This window comes from Pimephales promelas, chromosome 23 (assembly GCF_988280905.1).
Source record: "Pimephales promelas chromosome 23, fPimPro1.hap1.1, whole genome shotgun sequence".
NCBI lineage: Eukaryota > Metazoa > Chordata > Actinopteri > Cypriniformes > Leuciscidae > Pimephales > Pimephales promelas.
The window spans coordinates 28,058,575-28,080,587 of record NC_142791.1 but is presented as its reverse complement, the minus strand read 5'-3'; the positions used below and the strand labels follow the sequence as shown (position 1 = coordinate 28,080,587).

Sequence of the window (22,013 nt, the reverse complement as noted above, 5' to 3'; positions counted from 1 at the left end):
ATTATTGTGCTGAATGGAATCTCGTCCTACTCTTACCTCACACTTGAAACTACACACACACACACACACACACACGACGTGTGCGAAACCCATACGGTATGTTCACATGCTACAAAAGCATTCCAGGCCTTCCTGTGTGCGATGAGTACGGCCGTAAGCGAGGTTAAAAGAGCGCCATCAGGGAATAATATAGTGCTCAACACAGGCAGACAGCTAAAATTAGAGCATATTTGTTCAGCGTGAGTATCAAATGTCAAGCTGACAGAAAGCAGACAGCTTTGTGAGGTTAAACACTGATGGGAGGAGGACTAGTGACGGGCAAACGGAGAGGGAAACTGAAGAGGGTACACAAAAAATAAATATGCAGGGTTGTTTGAACCCAAATTTGGGTCAAGTATGGACAAACCCAGCTGTAGGGTTAGATTAAAAGAAAATGTAACCCAATGCTTGGGTTTGTCCATATTTGACCCAAATTTGGGTTATAACAACAGTGCATTTTTTAGTGTGTATCGTTTTCCGTCTGGTGCTGTAGTTAAAGACGCACAACGGAATTGTGAAAGGCCACTTTTGTTTTGCTATCGGTTACCAAAAAAGGAGCACGAGGAGGTTTGGAAAGACAGGAACAGACTTTAAAAAAACCCCTACTGTTTCCTTCCTCTGATAATCACATACTCTGGACCAAAACCTAGTGAGATGCCTTGTCTACTGACTATATAGGCAGTAGTCTACTAAATAAGCGTTTTAAATGGAACAGAACAACAAAAGTGCCTCGATACAAGAGCATTTATAAATCAGGCATAAACAGCGTTTTTTCATGCATCTGTCAACTTGGAGATTTATAAAGTTTTATAAAGTGTTTTTTCAGACTAGTGGAAAGAAAACATCCAAAATACACTATAAACTAAATTGTTTAGAGCTTTTTATTTATTTGTGTCTTTAGATTTCAAATATCAGTATGTATTTTTAAAGGCCGTCAAAATGAGTTTTTCTTCCTATTGAGCCAGAAATCTCCACTTCAGCAGCACTTACATACAACAAACTTTACAGTTCTTACCGATATTCTGGGGGGTTTTACAGAGGGGGTTTGTTCAAATTTAATTTTCCTGATTTTACATAACATTTTATTCCTAAAAAATGATTTATTTTTGGCTGTTGAAAGTATTTTCTGATTTGTGGACTGATAAATAAAGAAAACCAAATGATTGAAATGATCCCTCTGTAAAAAACTTTGACTCAATTAATCCAAAAAACTAACCTGTTCAAAAGTTCAATGTTCCACGCATTTTCTGATTTGTGGACAGACAGAAATAACCAAAATCCCCTAAAAACCCTTGACAAAAAAAAGAAAAACTTCAAAAACGTTCAGATTTACGTTCTAGAAATGTATGCAAATTAGTGCATAAGATAATGCCTCATTTGCATATTTAAACATAAGATTTCAGAAAACTATATTTTGCAATTATTAATGTAATCAATAAACAAGTTAAGTATGATGATATTCATGAGTATTTCTGGCGTGTTTTGCCTTGGAATACTTTTGAATGGAATAATAAAGCTTGTCCAATGCAATGCATTCTGGGATTGCCCTCTGTTAATGACAATCAATGCAGGCTTCAAATATGGGCTTCACATCAAGAGTGCAAATTATGATGCCGTCTAGTTAGGGAATTCAATGAGTTTCAGCAGAGATTTTCTTTGCATGATATTTCATTGGCAATCAACTCATGCAAATCTAGTAAATCCAAAGGCAGTTAATCTCATGAATAGAACGTAGAATGAGATTCAACATGCTTGAACGATAATGAAACATGTTTTTTGTGCTGTATTTCAAAGTGCTAGCACTTGATTAAACTTGCCTGTTGCCAAGAGACGGGTTGTGTATTGATTCAGTGTGATGCAAAGCATGCACCAACACACTCACGCTAGTTAATCATTCACATTGAGAAATGCACGAGATGACGCAAGCAACGATAAAAAGGCATTGCATAATGATGCATCAGACACAATCGCTTGTGTAACGTCATTCTGGGACCAACCACAGAGATGAGGTGAAAAGCATGAAAACATTTCTACAAGCAGTGTTTCAATTACAGACTACTCAACTTGTCATGACGTTCACTTAAAATCAAGTCAAATATCACTTAGGCCGAATTGCTTATGTTGGCCAATCTTGTTTACAAAATAAACCATGATCATGTGTAGGACCACTTAAACAAATTCACCAATTATGTGCAATTATCCATATGAAAAGCCTGCAAGCATTTAAAGCTTTTTTCCATGTTTGGTGTTAAAATCCTTTTAAAGAGCCAATATTGTGCCCTCTTACGAAGTCTTGATGTTGTTTTCAGGCTCTACTAGAACAGGTTTTCCTGCTTGAATGTTGATTATTTTCCTCATATTCTCCATTGTTGCGGCTCCTCTCTTCCCAGTCTGTCAGTAACGCTCTGTTTACTTGCTGTCTCTATGAAGCCCCTCCTCCTGAAAAGCACACTGTGCTCTGATTGGCTGGCTGGAACAGTGTGTTGTGATTGGTTGAGTGGTTGGAGTGTGTTTGGGAAATGTCCCGCCCCATTTCATAAACGCCAGTTTAACACACTACTAACTAACTCAACCAGGCCCCGCCCCTTTATTCTGCATATTAATTATTATAATGAGGAATATTGTGACGTGTTTGTTCCCGGAAGAAACTCAAGACTACAATGGAGGTGTTTCAGGAGTTCAGAAACACTGACACTGATATAGAGAAGCACTTTGTTTCTATGCATGCAAATTTGTTTCTCTGCAAAGTTACACTCTACACAACAAAATTTGATTTCTCGCATTAAAAGACTCTTTGTATGTACAGTACAGTCTGATAATTTTGGCTTTTCCTACTCCTGAACTGAAACAGCAGTAAAAGAAAACCAACAACTCTTGTCATTGCTCACATTATTTATCTTATTTTAACAGGCTTGGGTAAAATCAGTCCAAATAAACCATTCCTCTCCCCACGTCGAGCCGGATCCCTCCCAGATCTGAAGGTCAGACGCCTCCCGAAGGTCACGGACAAGCAAATATTATGAGGAAACAAGAGCATCAGAGGATCATGGGAGCAACGATGCAAAGCGACGCTCACAGCATTCGCTCGCTGAGTAAATGGTTTACGCAGACATTCTTCTAGGGCTCTTAAAATAGAGTGTTAGTGTTTTGTCTAAGAATGAGAGGAAAGAATGTATTAAATTTCATGTTGATAAATTGGGTCTCAGATGCATTTAGAAAAATCTCCTAAGGCCCATCTGTTATTCAAACCAGTCTCCAGCGCGCTCCCTAGTTTTCCTTATTAATGGAAACAACTACACAGAACAAAGGCTCTGAAAGACTCTGAACAACTGTTTTGCCTTGAGGTTTAGTTGATCTACACTCTCTCACACACACACACACACACAAGCTACAGATCCAGATCGTCTCCAAGGACACAGTCAGAAACTCAAACAAATGACAACAAAAAAACTTCCTTAACACATCAAATGTGACTTCAGGACTTTCTGCAAACACATGAATGCAAACACTTCAAGCTATGCAAGTGCAATAGAAAAAAGAATTTCTAAAGTCTTCACATTCTTTTTTTTATACATCAAATGTAAAATTATGTCCCTGTTACAAAATTTTCCTGGTTAAATATTTCAAATAGCTTGAATGTAACTCTACACCACTGCCTCATTTAATATGCAAATGAGCCCCACCTCCACTCACTCACTCACTCAGAGATCCACTGGTCGCATGTTGATCTGATTGGTTACAAAATATATATATATCGGCAGACCGATATTATCGGCCGATATTAGGCATTTTCCAAACTATCGGTATCTGCAGTTATAATGGCCGATAAATTAATATTTCAAAAATAAAATAAAAACGGACGAAACACGCTTGAACCATGTCATGAGTGTTGCAGTTGTATAGTTTGTCCACCAGAGGGCGCTCTACACCGTCCCTGTTGGCAACACTCGTTGAGTTGGTCACGAAACATACATTGCTTGAATAACAATTAAAAGAACATCCCCATCAGTTCTCTCAACTCAAATGAGCAGGACAAAATTTGACCATCATGTCCAGTTTCAAATAAATAAATAAAAATATCGGCCGATATATCGGATTTTAAAACCCAAAAATATTTGTATCGGTATCGGCCTTCAAAATCCTTCATCGGTCGGGCTCTAGTTACAAGGTGACGTCAGAAACACCAGCGATTTCAAATGTTCAAATCATCTCATTTTAATTTTAAAGTGAGCTAATCCTTTAAGTGATCAAATTATTGTCTACAGGGGAACTTTAAACATGTTAATAGCGTCGTTCCTTTGTGGTTTGTTTCCACCACAGTAATGCAAGAATGCATGAGAAGTATGTAAAACGGAACTGATTGCTTGCAATGTTTTGAACAAACATCCATGTGTGTGTGTTTGCATAGAGTACGGTTCTGACCTTCCTCATCTCTCACAGAGTCTGGGACTCTCAGACAAAGACGGCTCTGTGGTGTAACGTCTGGCCCGTGACCAAGACAATATCAACACTTCACCGTTGCTCCAAAAGCAACACCGGCAGTTGCCGTCTCAACCTCCACCAAGCGATGAGCTTAGCAGAGGGTTCCCAATGACAAAAGGATCGGTCTTAATGCACAGAGGCATGCTGGGAAACCGAGGCAGCGTGAAGCGCTGATGCAAAGTGACTTATCTGACCGAGTCCAGCCAGGACAAATCAAGAGAACATCCATTAACCACTTGTGAAAATCTGTGAGAAAGTTTGACTTTCACAATGAGACTTAATTCTTTAAGAAGTCTTACACATGAGAGTCATCTTACTGGAGTTGACAGTGACTAAGTTCTACTGTTTTCTGGCCCCACGCCTGCAGCTTTTATCTTCCTGATGGGTAATAAATCAAAACGCTGAATCTCTTTCTCTAGTGTAAGTCACACTCTAAGGCCAAACAGACTCAATATACGGAAAACCGGATCCAATATCCCTCACTGTAAGGCAGACGGATTATCCTGAAGGATTTGCACATCTGTTCAAATAAAAAAAAAAAAAGGAAATAAATTAAACAAAATGAATGAATAAAATGCCTATCAACTATATAATACATACAAACATGCTACATTCGCCTATCATATTTTAAATTAGATTTTTATTTGAATATTTTTTTTTCATTCAGAAGTTTTCATAATTTTGTGTGTTTGCCATTTTTAATAGTTTAAGTTTCAGACGTTTTAGTCAACCTAAACTAAACGCTGAGATATAATTTGGCAACTGAAATAAGATTTTGTTTCAGTTAATTTTTTTATTTTATTTTAGTAATGAAAACGTGCAAGGTTTTAGTTTTAGTTAACGATAATCTCGAAACAAAAACAAACGAACAATTAAAACAAATAAAATGAATGAGTAGATCAATAAATGACTAAACAACTAAATAATAGTCATCAAATGTTTTCTAAATTAACAAATTGATGTACATCATATATTAATCTCCAAGCACGTTCAGAATTACGATACACCAGTTACACCGTAGAACCAATTTAAGGCATTCATTTGTCTATTTTTGGATCTGTAAAATGCATACGACAGTTTTTTAGCACATTGTATTGTTGTTAAGTACTCCAAATAAATAACAATAATATTAATAAAGAATGAATGCCCGATGGAAACAATGTCTGATATCATTCAGCATTCAGTCACTGTGTCAGAACAGCAGAAAAGTTACCCAATACTCTTAAGTAAGAGCAGATGGGCTTATACGATTTGCGGCGAAAGCATTTATGGCATCCGTACGAAACTCAAGCAGCAGTTTTGGCTCGGCGTCACTCTCGTAAAGCGGTTCTGTGCGACTGCGGCGTGAGTTTCAGGCCTCGACACATCCAGGGTGCGGCTCCGACTCAATCCACGACTCAATCCAGCACTGAGGAATGAGAATGTGAGAGGAAAATCTTTCTGTATGAATCAAAAGAAACCTGAGATAATCCCCCCCTGAAAAGTTTCATGCGACCAGACCAAATAAGGGATAATATGGATCTGGTTCCAGAGTTTTCCACTGCTGGTGTCAGTCCCTCCATCTCCCCCGCTCTCCGAAGCCCGGAGAGAGTATAAATAACATCCTCTGACAGGAAGAGGCATTATCTCCCAGAGAAGCCTTGTTGTAAAAGCGTCACGGTTCGTCGTGTCCTACGGGTGGATGACCACTTCAGTCTGTTGAATTAGATCAGCACACACCCCTTCTGAAAACATCCAGAGGCCTTATGAACACTATCTATCCGTCGTGCTCATCACAGCCGCTCGAAGTTACTGATGAAAAGTTTATTGTAGGGATGTCTCGAGCCGATCTCGAAGATTTTTAACTTAATGATAATCCGGTGCGTGTGGTCTACTAACAAGACGAGTGGAATATGAGTTAAGACGATAGACTGTAAACTAGGGTTGGGTATCGAGAATCGAGTATCGATTGGAACCGAGACTAACTTTTCGTTTTTCCCAGAATCGTTCAAAAGTTAAAATTTCGATTCCTAGTTTCGATATTCGCAGTCCGCCGAGCGGAAGAAGAAACCGCTGAACAACACCAACGAAGAAGCGTCTACCGGAAGTGTTGGCATAACCACGCGAGTCGAACATGAGTAGCTTACGTCGGCGATCCAAAGTGTGGCTTCACTTTTCTAAAAATAACGAAATCAACAAAAGGAGAATTTTTACAGAAGGAGTATTTCCTTCAGAAAGGCCGTTGGTTAGCAAGGTTAGCTAAACTTTTTTGACCCTGCCTCTTAAAAGAATCGGAATCGAGAATCGTTAGGAACCGGAATCGAAACAAGGAATCGGAATCGTTCAAATTCAAACGATACCCAACCCTACTGTAAACAAATATGGATGCAGTGCCTGTGTGACGTCACCTGTAGTCTTTCAGAAGAGCGTTTTTGACCGTCGCCATCTTGGCCGCACGTCACTCCCAGAAAAACAAACATGTGCAGCGAGGCGGATTAGCTGAGGAGACGTGACGCTAACACACAGCAGACAAACGGCTAGCAGTGACATCAGCGGCAATCCACCTGTCACTCAAGTGACCACACCCGTAACTATGCAGAACTTTAACGCTTAATATGATTTAAACGAAAGAGTTATACAAAAAATTTCAAATATTTACCCCCTCACAGTTTTCATGAAGGGCAAAATTAGCTTTATAGACCAAAACCACTCTTGTACCAGAGTGTAAACATTTTTCTGCAGTGAAGTTGGGCGTTTTAACATGCAGGTTTATGGGATTGACTCTTTTGGAGCCGGTCTCTAGTGGCCAGTTGATGAATTGCAGTTTGTCACTCCCGTGTTGGATTTAAGAGAGGTTGCCATTTGGTTAAGACGTTACATAATGGCGCATATACCAGTGAATCGACTAACTCAAACCATTATAAATCACGTTGCATGATTGATTAAAAAAAACTCTCCACTCATAAATACTGCGCCTGAAAGGGAAACTCATGTGCGATAAGGTCAGCTGCAGAAATAACCCTGTCCACGCATTTTCAGTGCTAATTTTTCATAGTAAATCCTGACGCCATACGAGGTTTTGTGCTGTTAGTAAATCTGGCGCAAAAATTCTTGTTTTTCTTACTTTATAATGTTAATATTACACTATCCTGCAAAAGTTTGGGAATTTTTGAAATGTTCCTGAAAGTCTCTTCAGCTCACGAAAGCTGAATTTATTTGATCAAGACAAAATTGTGAAATTATTTCAATGTTAAACAGCTGTTTTCTATGTGAAGATACAGTAAAGTGTAATTTATTCCTGTGATAAAATGTGAATTTTCAGCATCATTACTCCAGTCTTCAGTGTCACATGATCCTTCAGAAATCACTCGAAATATGATTTTCTGATTTAACGTGTGCATGGCATGTGAGGCCACACTTTCCACTCGATGCCCAGTGGATCCCATAAAAGGCCTGCCTTTGTGGTCAAGCAACAGATAACTAGACATATCATCCTGAAATCTACAACATCCCACTGTTTCCGCTCCTGTCACTATCCATTACACACGATTAAGCCTTGGATGTGCAGAGCAACAGGTCAAAGATGATTAGCACCAAATCACCCATGAGCAAACAACAGAAATACTTACTACCACTGTTGTGTGTGACTCATCACAAGTAACTTGAGTCACGTAATCAGATTACTTTTTCATATAACTAGTAAAGTACTGCATTACTTTTTCAATTTACAACAAAATACTTTTTCAAATAAGTAACGTTAGTTACTTTTTCACATTTATTGCCTGACAGCTCTACTGTCTTCATGTGAGGTGATGTGCGCTGTGTGTGAGTGTGTGTGCACTGTGTAAACATGATGGTTATTTTAGATTCACACTAAATGAACAAGAATACTTGTAGAACTTGCCCGAAACATTGAGTATTTCTCAAAACGAATAAAAACATTAAAATGCAATCTCAAAATTTTACGCAAAACTCTTATAATTAACTATATTAACTCACTTTTTTAACCAATGTATTTGCTGCTGACCTCAATTATCCATTTCCACCATACTAAGCAAAAATCACTTTAGATTAGAATTAGAAATCATAGAGTTGAACTTCCTTCTGAACCCTATTGTTCTTTATTCCAGAATGGGAGCAGCTAACAAGTTTATTCTACTGTGTACAGGCATGAATATGCATTTCCTTCAACCTGAGGCTTATTCATTTCACTTTTGGTGAATTTTTTTTTTTTTAACCTTTATTTTACCAGGAAAGAAGCACATTGAGATTAAAAATCTCTTTTACAAGAGGCCAAAACTGACAGACACAGCACATTTGAGTGTAACAAATAACATCCAACAATACAAACACATATATACACACACAAGCAACTCAAGTACAATTTCAAAATCAAATACAGAACTAGCTAAAACATCTACAGCCCGATGTTTCATTCTCTAAATCATTTAAAATTGATTTAAAAGTGTCCAACGAAACCAGTTTCCTCAGTTTCAACGTACTTTGTAAACAATTCCAGGCAGAGGGAGCAGCAAATTTAAATGCCTTTTTCCCAAATTCAGTTCGTACCACTGGAACAGACAGTAAAAATATGTCCTGTGATCGGAGGCTATAGCTAGAAGAATACTTTTTACAGATATATGTACAAAGATATGATGGTAATAAACCCAGGATGGATTTTATAAATAAAAACATGCCAGTGCATTTGAACATTTGCCAAAATTAAAACTTTTTTGTTGTTATTAAAAACAACAAGCAGGCAAACCCAGCCCAGGTGATAAAAAGTAACGCAAAAGTAATGTAACGCATAGCTTTTCATAAAAAGTAACGTAATTAGTTACTTTTTTTAATAACACAATATTGTAATGCATTACTTTTGAAAGTAACTTTCCCCAACACCGGATATGACATGTGCTTGTTTGATTGTTCTTGTCGTAATTGTGTGCCACACGTTTAGTATGTCTACTCCTTCTTGCTTAGTCCTGCTGTAAATATAATTGTAATACATTTTATTTGATGTATGCCTACGAACAACTGGCCAGCAGGGACTACAGCTGGAAATTAGCCTGCGCTTTGTAATCAAAAGGGACGGTCCAAGTCATTATAAACTAATAAACTAAACATCCATACGGCACTAAGCATTGACCGGCGTACGGCTTGAGAATGACCATGCCAGCATCTCCTCACCTAATGCCAGCCAGCCAGCGCTGACTGCCAGATCTGAGCTGAGATTTATGGTGGCAGTGCTTCCAGACAGATATTCCTGAGGTTTAAAGTCTCCGTTTTAGTGTTAAGAGTGCAGCTGGCGCACTACAGCTCCTGTGCTACAGATTCATGGTAGATTACGTCCCTGTGAGCCCAGTGTTGCATGTGGACGCCAGGTGAGAGACCTGCATTCGGGGGCCGTTCAGGGACATGAAGATCAATGGGAAAAGAGCCATAAATGAGCCAGATGGCCTGTGTTTGACCAGAACTGATGGCTGAGGTTTTCTTGGCAAATAACATATCCGGCAAACCAAACACATTAACTTTGTGTCTTACTTGGACTTTATATGTATTTCCTGTGGCCGCAAACAGATGCCTGTTTTTCCTGGTGGAAATCCTTCTGGTAATATAACCTCTAACATCCAATATTAACCCTTGTGCTGCATTAGATTTTGAACACCGTTGAGAGCATTAAGGACCAAAAATGGCCACATATTAAACATTGCCTAAAATATTATATATTATTATTATTTTCCACTTTTACCAAGTTAAATCTTTTAACCAGCATCAGTCCTCATCATAACTACCAAAAATGTATTCAATTTCAGGATTTTAACCCTTTAATTACCAGTTTTGTTTGCGAAACCATCGATTTGTATAAGAGGAAAAAACACAAAAATTCAATTATTTTCAATAAACTAAATGCAAAGAGAAAACTTTAGATTTGGATTATCACAGTCCCACTTTGCAAAAAATCCCACTTAGCGCGTTAGAGACCAAAAATGGCCACCTATTAAACATTGCCTATTGCCTAAAATAAGGTGCATTTCCACCCATAGGGAATAAATATGTAGTGACGTCATCTGGTGGAATACACTATATAATGCAAATATAATGCTTTTGCTTCAAAATGAAAGGATGACGTTTTAATGGGTTTCAATGGGCCATTTTTGGTCTTTATGGTGCTGAGTGTTACTATTTGATCTACACAGTGTGTAGTATACATATTTTGCAAAATGGGATCACATTTTTTACATGTATCCAAAAAGTCACAATTTTGCCAAATTTCATACCATTTGCATTAAAACAGCCAAAATGGTCAAAGAAATTAAACTGCAAAAGACCAAAAATGTCCCTAATGCAGCATAAGGGTTAAAAGAAATATCCTTCAATGATATTTTAAAAAATAAGTCAACATTCAACTCACTTTATGGCCATAAAAATGGTTCAGTGAAATAGTATATGTAGTAAAAAACAAAATTTGTAGATATTTTCCATTGGTAATTAATGGGAAGAGAAAGGAGAAATGTTTGCATAGCAAATAGCCTTATATGACGTCAGTATGGAAGCTTGTTTCAATAAAACATAAAATAACTTTTTTTCGCCTCACAATTGCGAGTTTACATCTTTACAACACAATTCTGGGAAATAAAGTCAGAATTGTGAGATGTAAACTCTTTGATATTGTCAAAGATTACAAAGATGAGATGGAAAATGTGCATCATGATGACAATAAAAATACATTCAATTAAACCAATGTTGACCAAAATGTCAGTGCAAGAAAAAAAAAACTGAAGAAAAATCCATATTTGAATAATAATGAATAACAGACAAAAATACACATTTACACATTGTTTTTGTTAAATGTATACATGTCTGAATTGCATGCATTGGATCAATGAGACCAGATCAGAGTTTGCATTGCCAATAGCTGAAAAGCTTCCTAGAGTTCTTTCATGCATCGCCTAATACACTGCTCAAAAATATCAATACAAGCACTGTTCAAACCGGGTAAGAGACTAATACTGAAGACAGCTCACTTGACAGCTTAAGAACGCACAGATCACATACAGAACAATATGTCTCTCATGCACCTATTATTGACATTTAAAGGGCATGACATGTAAAGGTGACACTCACTTTGGAGATGGTGAGAGGCATGCTGAAGTCCTTGCCACCCTGAAGTCTGAAGCCCCATGGGGAAGGTCCGATCAAGGACACGCTGTAGCTGTTGCTCATGGTGGACGGGTCACTGTAAAGCCAGAGTCCAATACACAGCCTGACAACAAGAGCAAAGACTTAGTGTTGATGTTACAGCAGGAGATAAAACATGACCTACTGATTGATGCATTTGACACCGAAACACCTCCTTCTGCAACTTAAAGTCCCCCCTGCTGTGAAAATCAAGCTTTTGTGTTTTTAATGTGATTTAAGACAAACCATGTGTAAATTCATAAGTCGACAGCATTATTTTCTCCAGTGAACCAAAGACAGTCTCAAAAACACAGTCTGAAATCGCTGGTGTTTCTGACGTCACAAACGACCTTGTAACCAATCAGATCAACGTGTGATCGTCAACCAGTGGATCTCTGAGTGAGTGAGTGGAGGCGGGGCTCATTTGCATATTCATAGAATTGCGCATACAAAATGAGGCAAGGGTGTCGAGTTACATTCAAGATATATTTTTAATGCAAAAATGTCATTTTTGTGATTAAAGATGAGTTTTAAGGGACAAAATGATTGACATTAAAGCTACACTGTGTAACTCTTTTAGTTTATTCTTAGCTAAAAACACTTAGTTCTTTTAAAAATATATGTGCTCATTAATGTACATTTACTTCGTTCAAGTAATAAAGTATTCTCGTGAGTGTATAATATGCCATTGAAAATATATACGGGTAAGGGGATCTAATGTCGGTCGCCATGTTGCCCCTCCATCTTGAAAGTACATTAGCCAAAGAGGGACATACCCGTTAATTCAAGCTTCGCCTTTCGCGTTTACGTTTGAGTTAACACTCATGGACGAGGTCGAACTGGAAGCCATGTTAATCTTGGACTACATTGGCCACCGTAGGAGTTAAAACGAAATTGGAATTGAGAGGAACAGAAACTAATATTCACTTGATGGTCATATACCTTTTCACCTCTAGATGGGGGTAAAAATCACACAGTGTAGCTTTAAGACAAACTCCTCACCTTGGAAGCATCAACAGAAATTATTATCCAGTTGGACATGTCTTATGTGTATAAATATAAACAAAAAAGCCAAATTTGGCTAAAATAGACAAATAGAGAAGAATGGCACAGATATATTTGAGATTGAACTGCAAAATGGTTACAGGTTTCAGTTATACTTTATTTTTAGATGTCATTGTTACACTATAATTATCTAATTAAGTACTACTGAGTAATAATAATTAACTACATGTACTTACTATTGGGTTAGGGAATGATAACTATTTGCTTGAGTTGCATGTAATAATGCATAATTTACTGTTATGGTAAGTACATGTAACAAGGACACTGTAAAATAAAGTGCTACACAGGTTTCTAAATAAACCCACGGACAAGACGGTTCAATCCAAACTTATCAGTAGTACAGATAAAACAAAAGAGCAATCTCTATTTATATAAACATGACAGGAGGAGGACAATCTTGTTGTGCACAGGCAAGTATTTTAAGAGCCCACGGGTGAGTGCCACAGTTGTTGTTGTTGAGGAAAAACCCCAGTAAAATCCAGCACAAGCCAAATAGAAACATTCCAGAAGAATGGATTAGACTCGGGGGGTCTCGCTCAGGAATGTCCCACGGACACAACGGGGACGCTTTTAGAAGTTAAAAGCAATGTTATCCACCTGCTCTCCTGCCTGTTAAAACCCCTCGGTACAGTACGCCAGTAATCGAGAGCAAACGCAATACGGAAAATATTCCAACTTCATTTCAACATCCCACATCCTCAAAAAAGATTCATATCGGACTGTTTATTTATATCATGCTGTGTGGATTTTCCATGCCCTGTTATAAATTGGACATATGGGAAGGATCAACGAAAATCAATTCAAATTAGGGATGCACCGACTTGACAATTTTGACCGATACCAACAACCAATAATTCTTTATATTTAAAAGCCGATAACAGATTTATTAACCGATAAATCTAAATCCATTTTTTTGTTTAAGTGATTCATAATTTCAAGCAAATCAAAACCTTCATGTTGAACAGTGCACATCCGAAGAGTCTCAGCTGTCGGTTATAATCCACTATTTATCGGCTTCAATATTTCGGTTTATACGTTTTCTTACCGGGCATTAAAAATGAACATATATCGGTATGGTGGCCATCCCTACAACAAAGCCATGATGATGCCAAACAGGTGAAGTAGCTCAACATGCACCATATAATGCCAACATTAGCACTCCCGACCATCTGTTTAATGGCTGAGTAACAGTTGCATGGAAAGGAGAACCTCAATAGTTGCTCAAAGATGAGTGTGCATCACTTCATCTGTGTATGAGTCAGTGATTCTGATGCAACGCTCCTCTGAAAGCACTAAGGGTGTGGTTATGGAGAACAACATGCATTGAGAACATCCTGAATTGGGAGAATGAATGTTTTCCATGCCTGAAGCCACTAGGGCTGAGTGTGTTTGTCACACAGTCTTTATAACGGGTACATTTACTCATCTCTCTAATCTAGATCAACAACAGTATTTTGACTCAGACAGTTAGAATTACAGAAGTGTAGCCTTTTGAAACTTTAGCCCATGATTGTTAACGTTGAGAGCAAATATGCTGACAAAGACTGAACAACTCTAACCCTAAAACCGTATTCTGGACAAATGGGCAAAATAGTTTAGATTTATTTTTTTAAAAATACTTCCCTTGATCTGAGAGGTACAAAACTTGGCTATTTTTCCTAAGTTTACCCAATCTTGTATTTGGGTCGAAAATGGGCACCTATAGAAATGAATGGGAAAAAGTGTCATTTAGAGCATTCTAAAATAAGCCAAAATAAGACACCAGATGACAGCAAAGTCACTTCATCTTTAGGTTTTAGCTCTAAGAACTTATGGGAATTATATTTTAATGTAGTTAAAAAAATAAAACATAAGAATAAGCATAATTTACATAGAAAATAGGGTACTTTTTGAAGTAAATAAATTAAAAAATACCCCCAAAATAAAAAAAAAACACCATAAATGGATAGACAAAACTTTATCGAAGACGGTGATATAACATTTATAATAAATAAAAATTAGGATCACACCTGAGTCCTCTGTGCCCACATTTGTCCACAATTACAGGATTAAGGGCTATAAAGTGAATATGGTTTGAGGGCTACCTAGATATAAAGTTTACAAATCATACACTTCCAGCCAAACAAAAGAAACTCCGACAGATAGTCAATCAACTTGTCCACTATACTTTTTATCCAATAAAATGCTCTTTAGAGAGAAGAACAGCAATCTCGTTAATTAATGATGGACTTGCTATGCTGTGTTCCAATCCAGTTTCCGGTTTCAAGAGGAAATACATCGATCACACCATTTCCGTTGGATATTGAGTTCATAATATTAGCAGTTGGTTACTTCTGTGCTCAAACCAGTCTAATACAAAACAACTTTAGGTTTGTTTGTTTGTTTGTTGTTTGTTTGTTTGTATTTAACGCCATGCCATTTTTATGGCAAGAAAAATCTCTGGTAAAACTATATCAGGTGTTACCAAAACTATATTTGCATTACAAACTCCTTCCAAAGAGGTAACTGAATAAAATATTTTTCAACTTATGGTTAAGAAAACACACGTCCCTGAATGCCTCTGAAATGGACGACTTAATACGTCCGTCACCAAAACAGCGTGAACACCAACGCGGCTTTCCACCGATCTGTCAGTCACGGTTGGTTTTCTTATAGTGCGAACGGCGCCAAGCGACGGGATGCCAAAGCCTCTGCCTCCAGCCAGCCAATAAAAACATTGCAAAACATTTTATTTAGCGAAATAAAGTAACTGTAAATTTCTGACTCTCCCAACACTCTTAAAAAAGTGACGTCACAGAAAAATCATAAGGTTTCCCAAAATAACCTTGAAGTAAAAAAATCTAAACAACCATGGAAATGTTATATTGATGACGACGTTAAAAGGTTCTTCATAGATGCCAATAAAGAACATTTCTTTTTAAGAGTGAATATTAGCTTTAAGATCAAAGCCAAACATCATATTGGCCAAAAACAGCAGAACTTTCTAGTTTATGGAAAGTTCCATTTAACTGAGGAATTACCTAATTCTACATCCATCCAAGCACTAAAACAACACGCAAACGACAGCCGTTAAATCACTGCAAGTGTAGACAGGGCTGAGCTACCGATTCATAGGTGGTAATTTAGAAATTTATTACAGCAACGCATAAAGAAACAGGCTCTAACATGGCTGGACTTTCAGTGCTTGACAGTTTAATGCTTAGCCACTGAGTTCTGAACCTAGAAACAAACGACCAAACATTCTCCATTCGGTTAATCACCTGCGAAAGCATTCAAAGCTTCCCTGTAAAACACAGGTGTGCTTTAGTGACGCTGACCAACTAATGATTATCCTTTATGAAGAGTTTCATTGGTTCTCTTATGTAACAGGAATGCACCTGGGAGAAAACGTCCTAGTGTTTTACTACTATAAGCAACTTCTTATTAAAGAATCCCAAATGCTGAAGTTCCTGAGCCTACAGACCGGAGACACGGAGCCGCACCTGGCCCGGGTTCAGTTCAGGCGTGCTGGATCACGTCTCAATCCTTACTATTGCATTATGGGAGTGGTTTGACACTGGCAGTGTGTTTCTACCGGGAAATATCCCATTCCTGATCGAGCACTTCCCCAGACGTCCCTAAAGCAGATTTAATCATATTTATCTCACTTCTGGGGACAATTTCATAACAAAATATTGTATGTGCAAGCAACAACTCACTTTTAACACAAACTGCTTAAGGTCACTGAACGGCAGTGTTGGGTAAGTTACTCTAAAAAAGTAATTAATTACATCTTCAACAGTGTAATCAGATTACTTTACTAATTACTCTCTCTAAAAAGTATTGAATTACTTTTAATTACTATCAAAATCCCATATCAATCTCAACCAGCTGAATAATAGAAGGATAGACATGAATCTGTTTTAATTCTTTCAAACAAATACTATAAAATTGCATGAATTATCCTTAAACTGACCAAGGTGGAGAAGGTTACCTTATAAAAACATACTTTTTAGCATCAGACAATACATTTTGATGTTAAACCCACTATTGTTTTGTCTGATCTCGTGACCTTTCACACTTTTTTTCATACATATTTTACAATAATTCATACAAATTTGTACGAGTGCCGTCATATTTTAGTCACCTCATAAAATGCATACGAATGTACGCTGTGAGATCGGATTGATCTATACACAGTATTTACCTCAATTACATCAGAAGTAACTGTAATTAAATTACAGATGAATGAAGAGTAATCCCTTACTTTACATTTTCAAGGGAAAAGTCATTAAATTACAGTAACTAATTACTTAGTAATTAGTTACACCCAACACTGCTGAACGGTTAAGTTAGTCACCTGGAAGCACCAAAAATACATAACATTACTGTTAATGAGTGCATTTAAACTATACCTAACATTATTATCCTCTTAATGTCATTCGCATGCCTTAAATGTCTGTTATTCCGCATGTAACCGCTGTAATTACATCAAAATGACCTCAAATTACCATCATGAGGACTTTAACCGCTAAAGTGAAGCACAAATAAACAAGTTCACACACATTTTACACTCTTTTCAGGTTACGTATGAACTTTTCCCCGTTTTGTTTTTGATTTAAAGGACAACATGACGCCCCATACAGTGACAGGTATAGTAACTTAATCAAATCTCTCCACACACAGTAACGTTAACTTATAAAGTAGCCTATACATCCAGTGCTGATATAACGGTAAATATACGTATTTAGAGCTATATTGACACCCCTTTTGGGAACAAAACCACTTCCTCGTTGAGTCAATCACAAACCGCTTTACTTTTCAAAACTGACACGGCGCCAAAAAAATAAATAAATAACCGACAAAATTCATTCAAAGTTAACGGTCAACCACGGGTAACGTTAAACATTTACCTGAACACATACACATTGTTTTTGGCTTACTAATATACTCACAACATAAATCCTCTATATAATATCTGAAATTAATAAGAACTTTAAAAAGGATCGGATTAGGGAGTTTTTTTTCCCACGCGAATCGTAACTGTAAACTTCATTCGCGTCTCATCTCGCGCCGCGTTGACGTAAAGTCCCGAGAACGCGTGTTAAACGCGCAATGACACTCGTGTTCATGTCACTCACCTGTGGTGTGCTGTGAAGCCGATGTGGAGTCAAACTGTGTGTGAGGAAGAGAAAGAAAACGAGTCTCGAAACTCCAGAAACTGCCTCACGAACTTCCGCCCCTTTAACACACACTAGACTAGAGGAAATAATGACGCTCGGGCGCTCTGACGTCACCGGCGCGATGATTGACAGGCCGGGAGACTGACAGCACATTATTGACACAGTAACAATTGTAACAGTTTATCATTTATTTTGGAGTTTTCCTCATTCAGTTTGTGTTTGGTCAGATCTCTGTTCTTTTCTTAAGGCTCACATCAGCTTTCAACTGTGCTTTAAAATGTGTAGTTTTTTCCCTCTTATGACAAATCTAGTAATATTACTTCATTAATCTCCTTCTTATTTCAGCTAAATTTAGTATTCATGAATGTAAATATGGAGGAAACAAGCCTTTGTTTTTCATTTTAAGATCAGAAATTCTACTATACCTAAATATACCTAATACATTTTTTTTTACTTTTAAGTTTGTCACTGTATCTTTATATATTTTTCTTTTTTGTTTGTGATTGTTTGTTTACTCAATGTCCTAATATCCTAAGGCGAGTTATTATTATTTTGTTATTATTAGTATCTCCATTTTCTTTTTCTTTGTTTAACTTTATCCTAATAATGCATCTTACCTAATTAGTCAATTATACCAATTATATGTAGCCAATATTCTGCCTCTTGCTTCTCTCCTTTTATATGCACGCGTGATTCATCTTACAGCTCTTCATTCACTTGAGACTGAAAACATAGAAATGCAAAGTAATATAAAAGAATAGTGAAATGCCACAATGAGAGAAATGTGAGAGGAAAACTATAATTTAGTAATACTCTGATGTGATTTTTTCTGAGAACAGAGAGTTAATGTACATGCCAGGAATAACGGTAAATCCCTCCTAGTTGATGCCAACAAGTGTTATTAGTTTCATAAATAAAAGCATTAGCCATTAGTCACTTTTGTGTGTTATAAAACTGTCTTACAGTGATCAGATGAGATATGTTTGCCATGTTTTAGACTGACCTGACTTCACTCAGAGTACTACTGTGGTCAAATACTGCCATCTACTGGCTTAAAACATTCCTACAAAGAACACTGCTCTTACAAAAATGTGTCAATGTTTCATCCAGACTTGCAAAAGCGCCAAAAAATTATTCATTTTTTGTTCATATTCAGAAAAAGATTATTCATAGATCATTATTCATAGGCCGATTGTGGGTTACTGATCAATATTCCTGAGTCAACAAGACTAGCGTTTCAGTTTCAGCCAATCAGGGAGGGCTACTGGCCGATTGTCTGTTACTTAATTAATATTCATGAGTCAACAAGACTAGCGTTTCAGTTTCAGCCAATCAGGGAGGGCTACTGGCCGATTGTCTGTTACTTAATTAATATTCATGAGTCAACAAGACTAGTGTTTAGGTTTCAGCCAATCAGGGAGGGCTACTGGCCGATTGTGGATTACTAATCAATATTCATGAGTCAACAAGACTAGCGTTTTAGTTTCAGCCAGTCAGGGAGGGCTACTGGCCGATTGTCTTTTACTTAATTAATATTCATGAGTCAACAAGACTAGTGTTTAAGTTTCAGCCAATCAGGGAGGGCTACTGGCCGACTGTCGATTACTAATTAATATTCATGGTTCAACAAGACTAGAGTTTAGCTTCAGCCAATCAGGGAGGGCTACTGGCCGATTGTCTGTTACCCAATTAATAGTCATGAGTCAACAAGACTAGTGTTTAAGTTTCAGCCAATCAGGTTGGGCTACTGGCCGATTGTGGGTTACTTAATTAATATTCATGAGTCAACAAGACTAGTGTTTAAGTTTCAGCCAATCAGGGAGGGCTACTTGCCGATTGTCGATTACTAATTAATATTCATGAGTCAACAAGACTAGCGTTTTAGTTTCAGCCAATCAGGGAGGGCTACTGGCCGCTTGTCGATTACTAATTAATATTCATGAATCAACAAGACTATCGTTTTAGTTTCAGCCAATCAGGGAGGGCTACTGGCCGATTGTCGATTACTAATTAATATTCATGAATCAACAAGACTATCGTTTTAGTTTCAGCCAATCAGGGAGGGCTACTGGCCGATTGTCTGTTACTTAATTAATATTCATGAGATCATTCGCGATTATTGTGTTGTGTAGAACTCTGTGCAACTCTGATCAAATGTGAATTGCCTAAATGCTCGCACAAAGACAGGTAAATTAAGGCTGACGTTTAATCAATGATGTGGTTCGTTGATCGAGATTTATTGATGAAACTGACAGGTTGATTTGACGTCTCGGATGATAAAACGTAAAGAATGGTTTGATTTGCATCGGCATGGGAAACTTTCCATAAGATCCTCTTTCAATGCAAATCAAAGCGAACTGAAATAAAACCATGCCGATCTCTAGGTGTGGTGAAGGGTCAGGGTGTGTGATGATATTTTAATCTCAAAGGCCAATTTTACTGTATTTTAAGGAAGAACATGTATTTATTTCCGATACATTAGGCCTATTCATTCACAAAGAAAATTGGTGTCCTTAAAGGTTGGATTTTCCCTCATTTTTAATCAAGGCATTAAGATCAATTTCCAAAAGATTATTTTTTATTCATTTTTAGTCAATTTTAGCATGGGTTTAGCATAGCATTTTTTTTTTTATTCTAAACTGTTTTAATTATTCTGATTTCTTTTGATTATTTTAATTCCCTCCATGTAAAGCACCTTGAATTGCCACTGTGTTTGAAATGTGCTATATATAAACTTGCCTTGCCTTGCCTGTGTTCACTCGCTAAGCACTGTATCTTTACTTTTTAGACATAATTATAAGAGTGAACACTTGACCCCAAATCAGGAGACTAAACCAGCCTTCAAACCACATCATACGAGTGTTTTTCCTAACATAAATGTTTGACTTCTACATACCTGAGCCCCTTACAAGCTTGAGGAAACAAATCCTCCAAGATCCCGAAGAATGAGGAGTAATCCTGGAAATTAAGCTGGTTTAGCAGCCGTAAAACAATCATGGGGGGTTTTGTTCACTATTCATTTAATCTCAGTCAATCCAAAGTAATATTACACTGTACAGGGATCAATAAAGCTCTGCTGCATTTCAACCTCACAATAATAATGATAACATATAGAACATTAGGGAATATACACAACACTTGGCCTGTTCCCCGTGGACTTTCATTGGATAACATTTGATTGGCACAAATCAAGATTTCAACAAACGTAATAAAATGAGGATCATATTGCATAAATGTAAACATGAATTTGGATGGTGATGAAGATTTAGGCCACACTTTCTTGTTATATTCACATATCTTACAAGTACATGTATCTTTTCTCACAGACACTCACATGATCTAGCATACCTTATTACAAAAATAGGATTTCAAGGACACACAACTACAGGTGCAAGTACAGGAATGTTTTCATTATGTGACGACTGGGAGAACACACAGCCAGAAGTGTACAATGTAAAGAATAAAGATAGAAAACAATAAAAAGAGATGGAGAGATGCTTCCCCCGGTTGCTCATATCGGACTGTGTTTACAGGACTGGGAGGAACTTGAAGTTAAGCTCTATCAAATCAATTCGTTCCATAATGTCCAATGACTGCGCGATATATCAGCCGATATATGTTCTTTTTTAATGTTATTGTTATCGGGCTGATAAGAAAATTTGGCTGACGTATTAAAGCCAATAAATAATAAAAGATTACTTCAGATGTGTAACTGTTCACCATGTTGGTTTTTAATTGTTTGAAATATGATTGGGAAAAGGGAAAATACAGTAAAGTGCAGTGCAAGTCTGTCATATCGGCTACGTACAATTATAATGAGAACATAATTGCGTGTTTGGGACATGGCTTATAATGATGAGACTTTTGTTTTGTGATCAGGCTCCCAAAAAAATCTATAAAAATTTGGATTTATTGGCCGATATATCGGTTATCGGCTTGCAAGTATAAAGAATGCACTGAAATGTTCATATCGGTGCATCCATTAAAGGAGTAGTTCACTTTTAAAAAAATGTTTGCTGATAATTTACTCACCCCCATGTCATCCAAGATGTCCATGTCTTTCTTTGTTCAGTCGAAAAGAAATGAAGGTTTTTGATGAAAACACTC

At 37.3% G+C, this 22,013-nt stretch overlaps 1 protein-coding gene across 2 annotated transcripts in view; it reads right to left on the bottom strand.

Annotated features, from left to right (window-relative positions):
- The window catches only part of pdlim5b (PDZ and LIM domain 5b), a 135,812-nt gene extending 117,809 nt beyond the window's left edge, over positions 1–18,003 (bottom strand). For both annotated transcript variants that reach the window (XM_039677252.2, XM_089126119.1), the window contains exons 1-2: positions 17,865–18,003; positions 11,626–11,764 (exon numbers count right to left, since the gene is read on the bottom strand). In XM_039677252.2, the coding sequence (XP_039533186.2) occupies positions 11,626–11,724 (99 nt within the window). In that variant the 5' untranslated portion in view covers positions 11,725–11,764; positions 17,865–18,003. The remainder of the gene's footprint in view (positions 1–11,625; positions 11,765–17,864) is intronic.
- Positions 18,004–22,013: the final 4,010 nt, after the last annotated feature.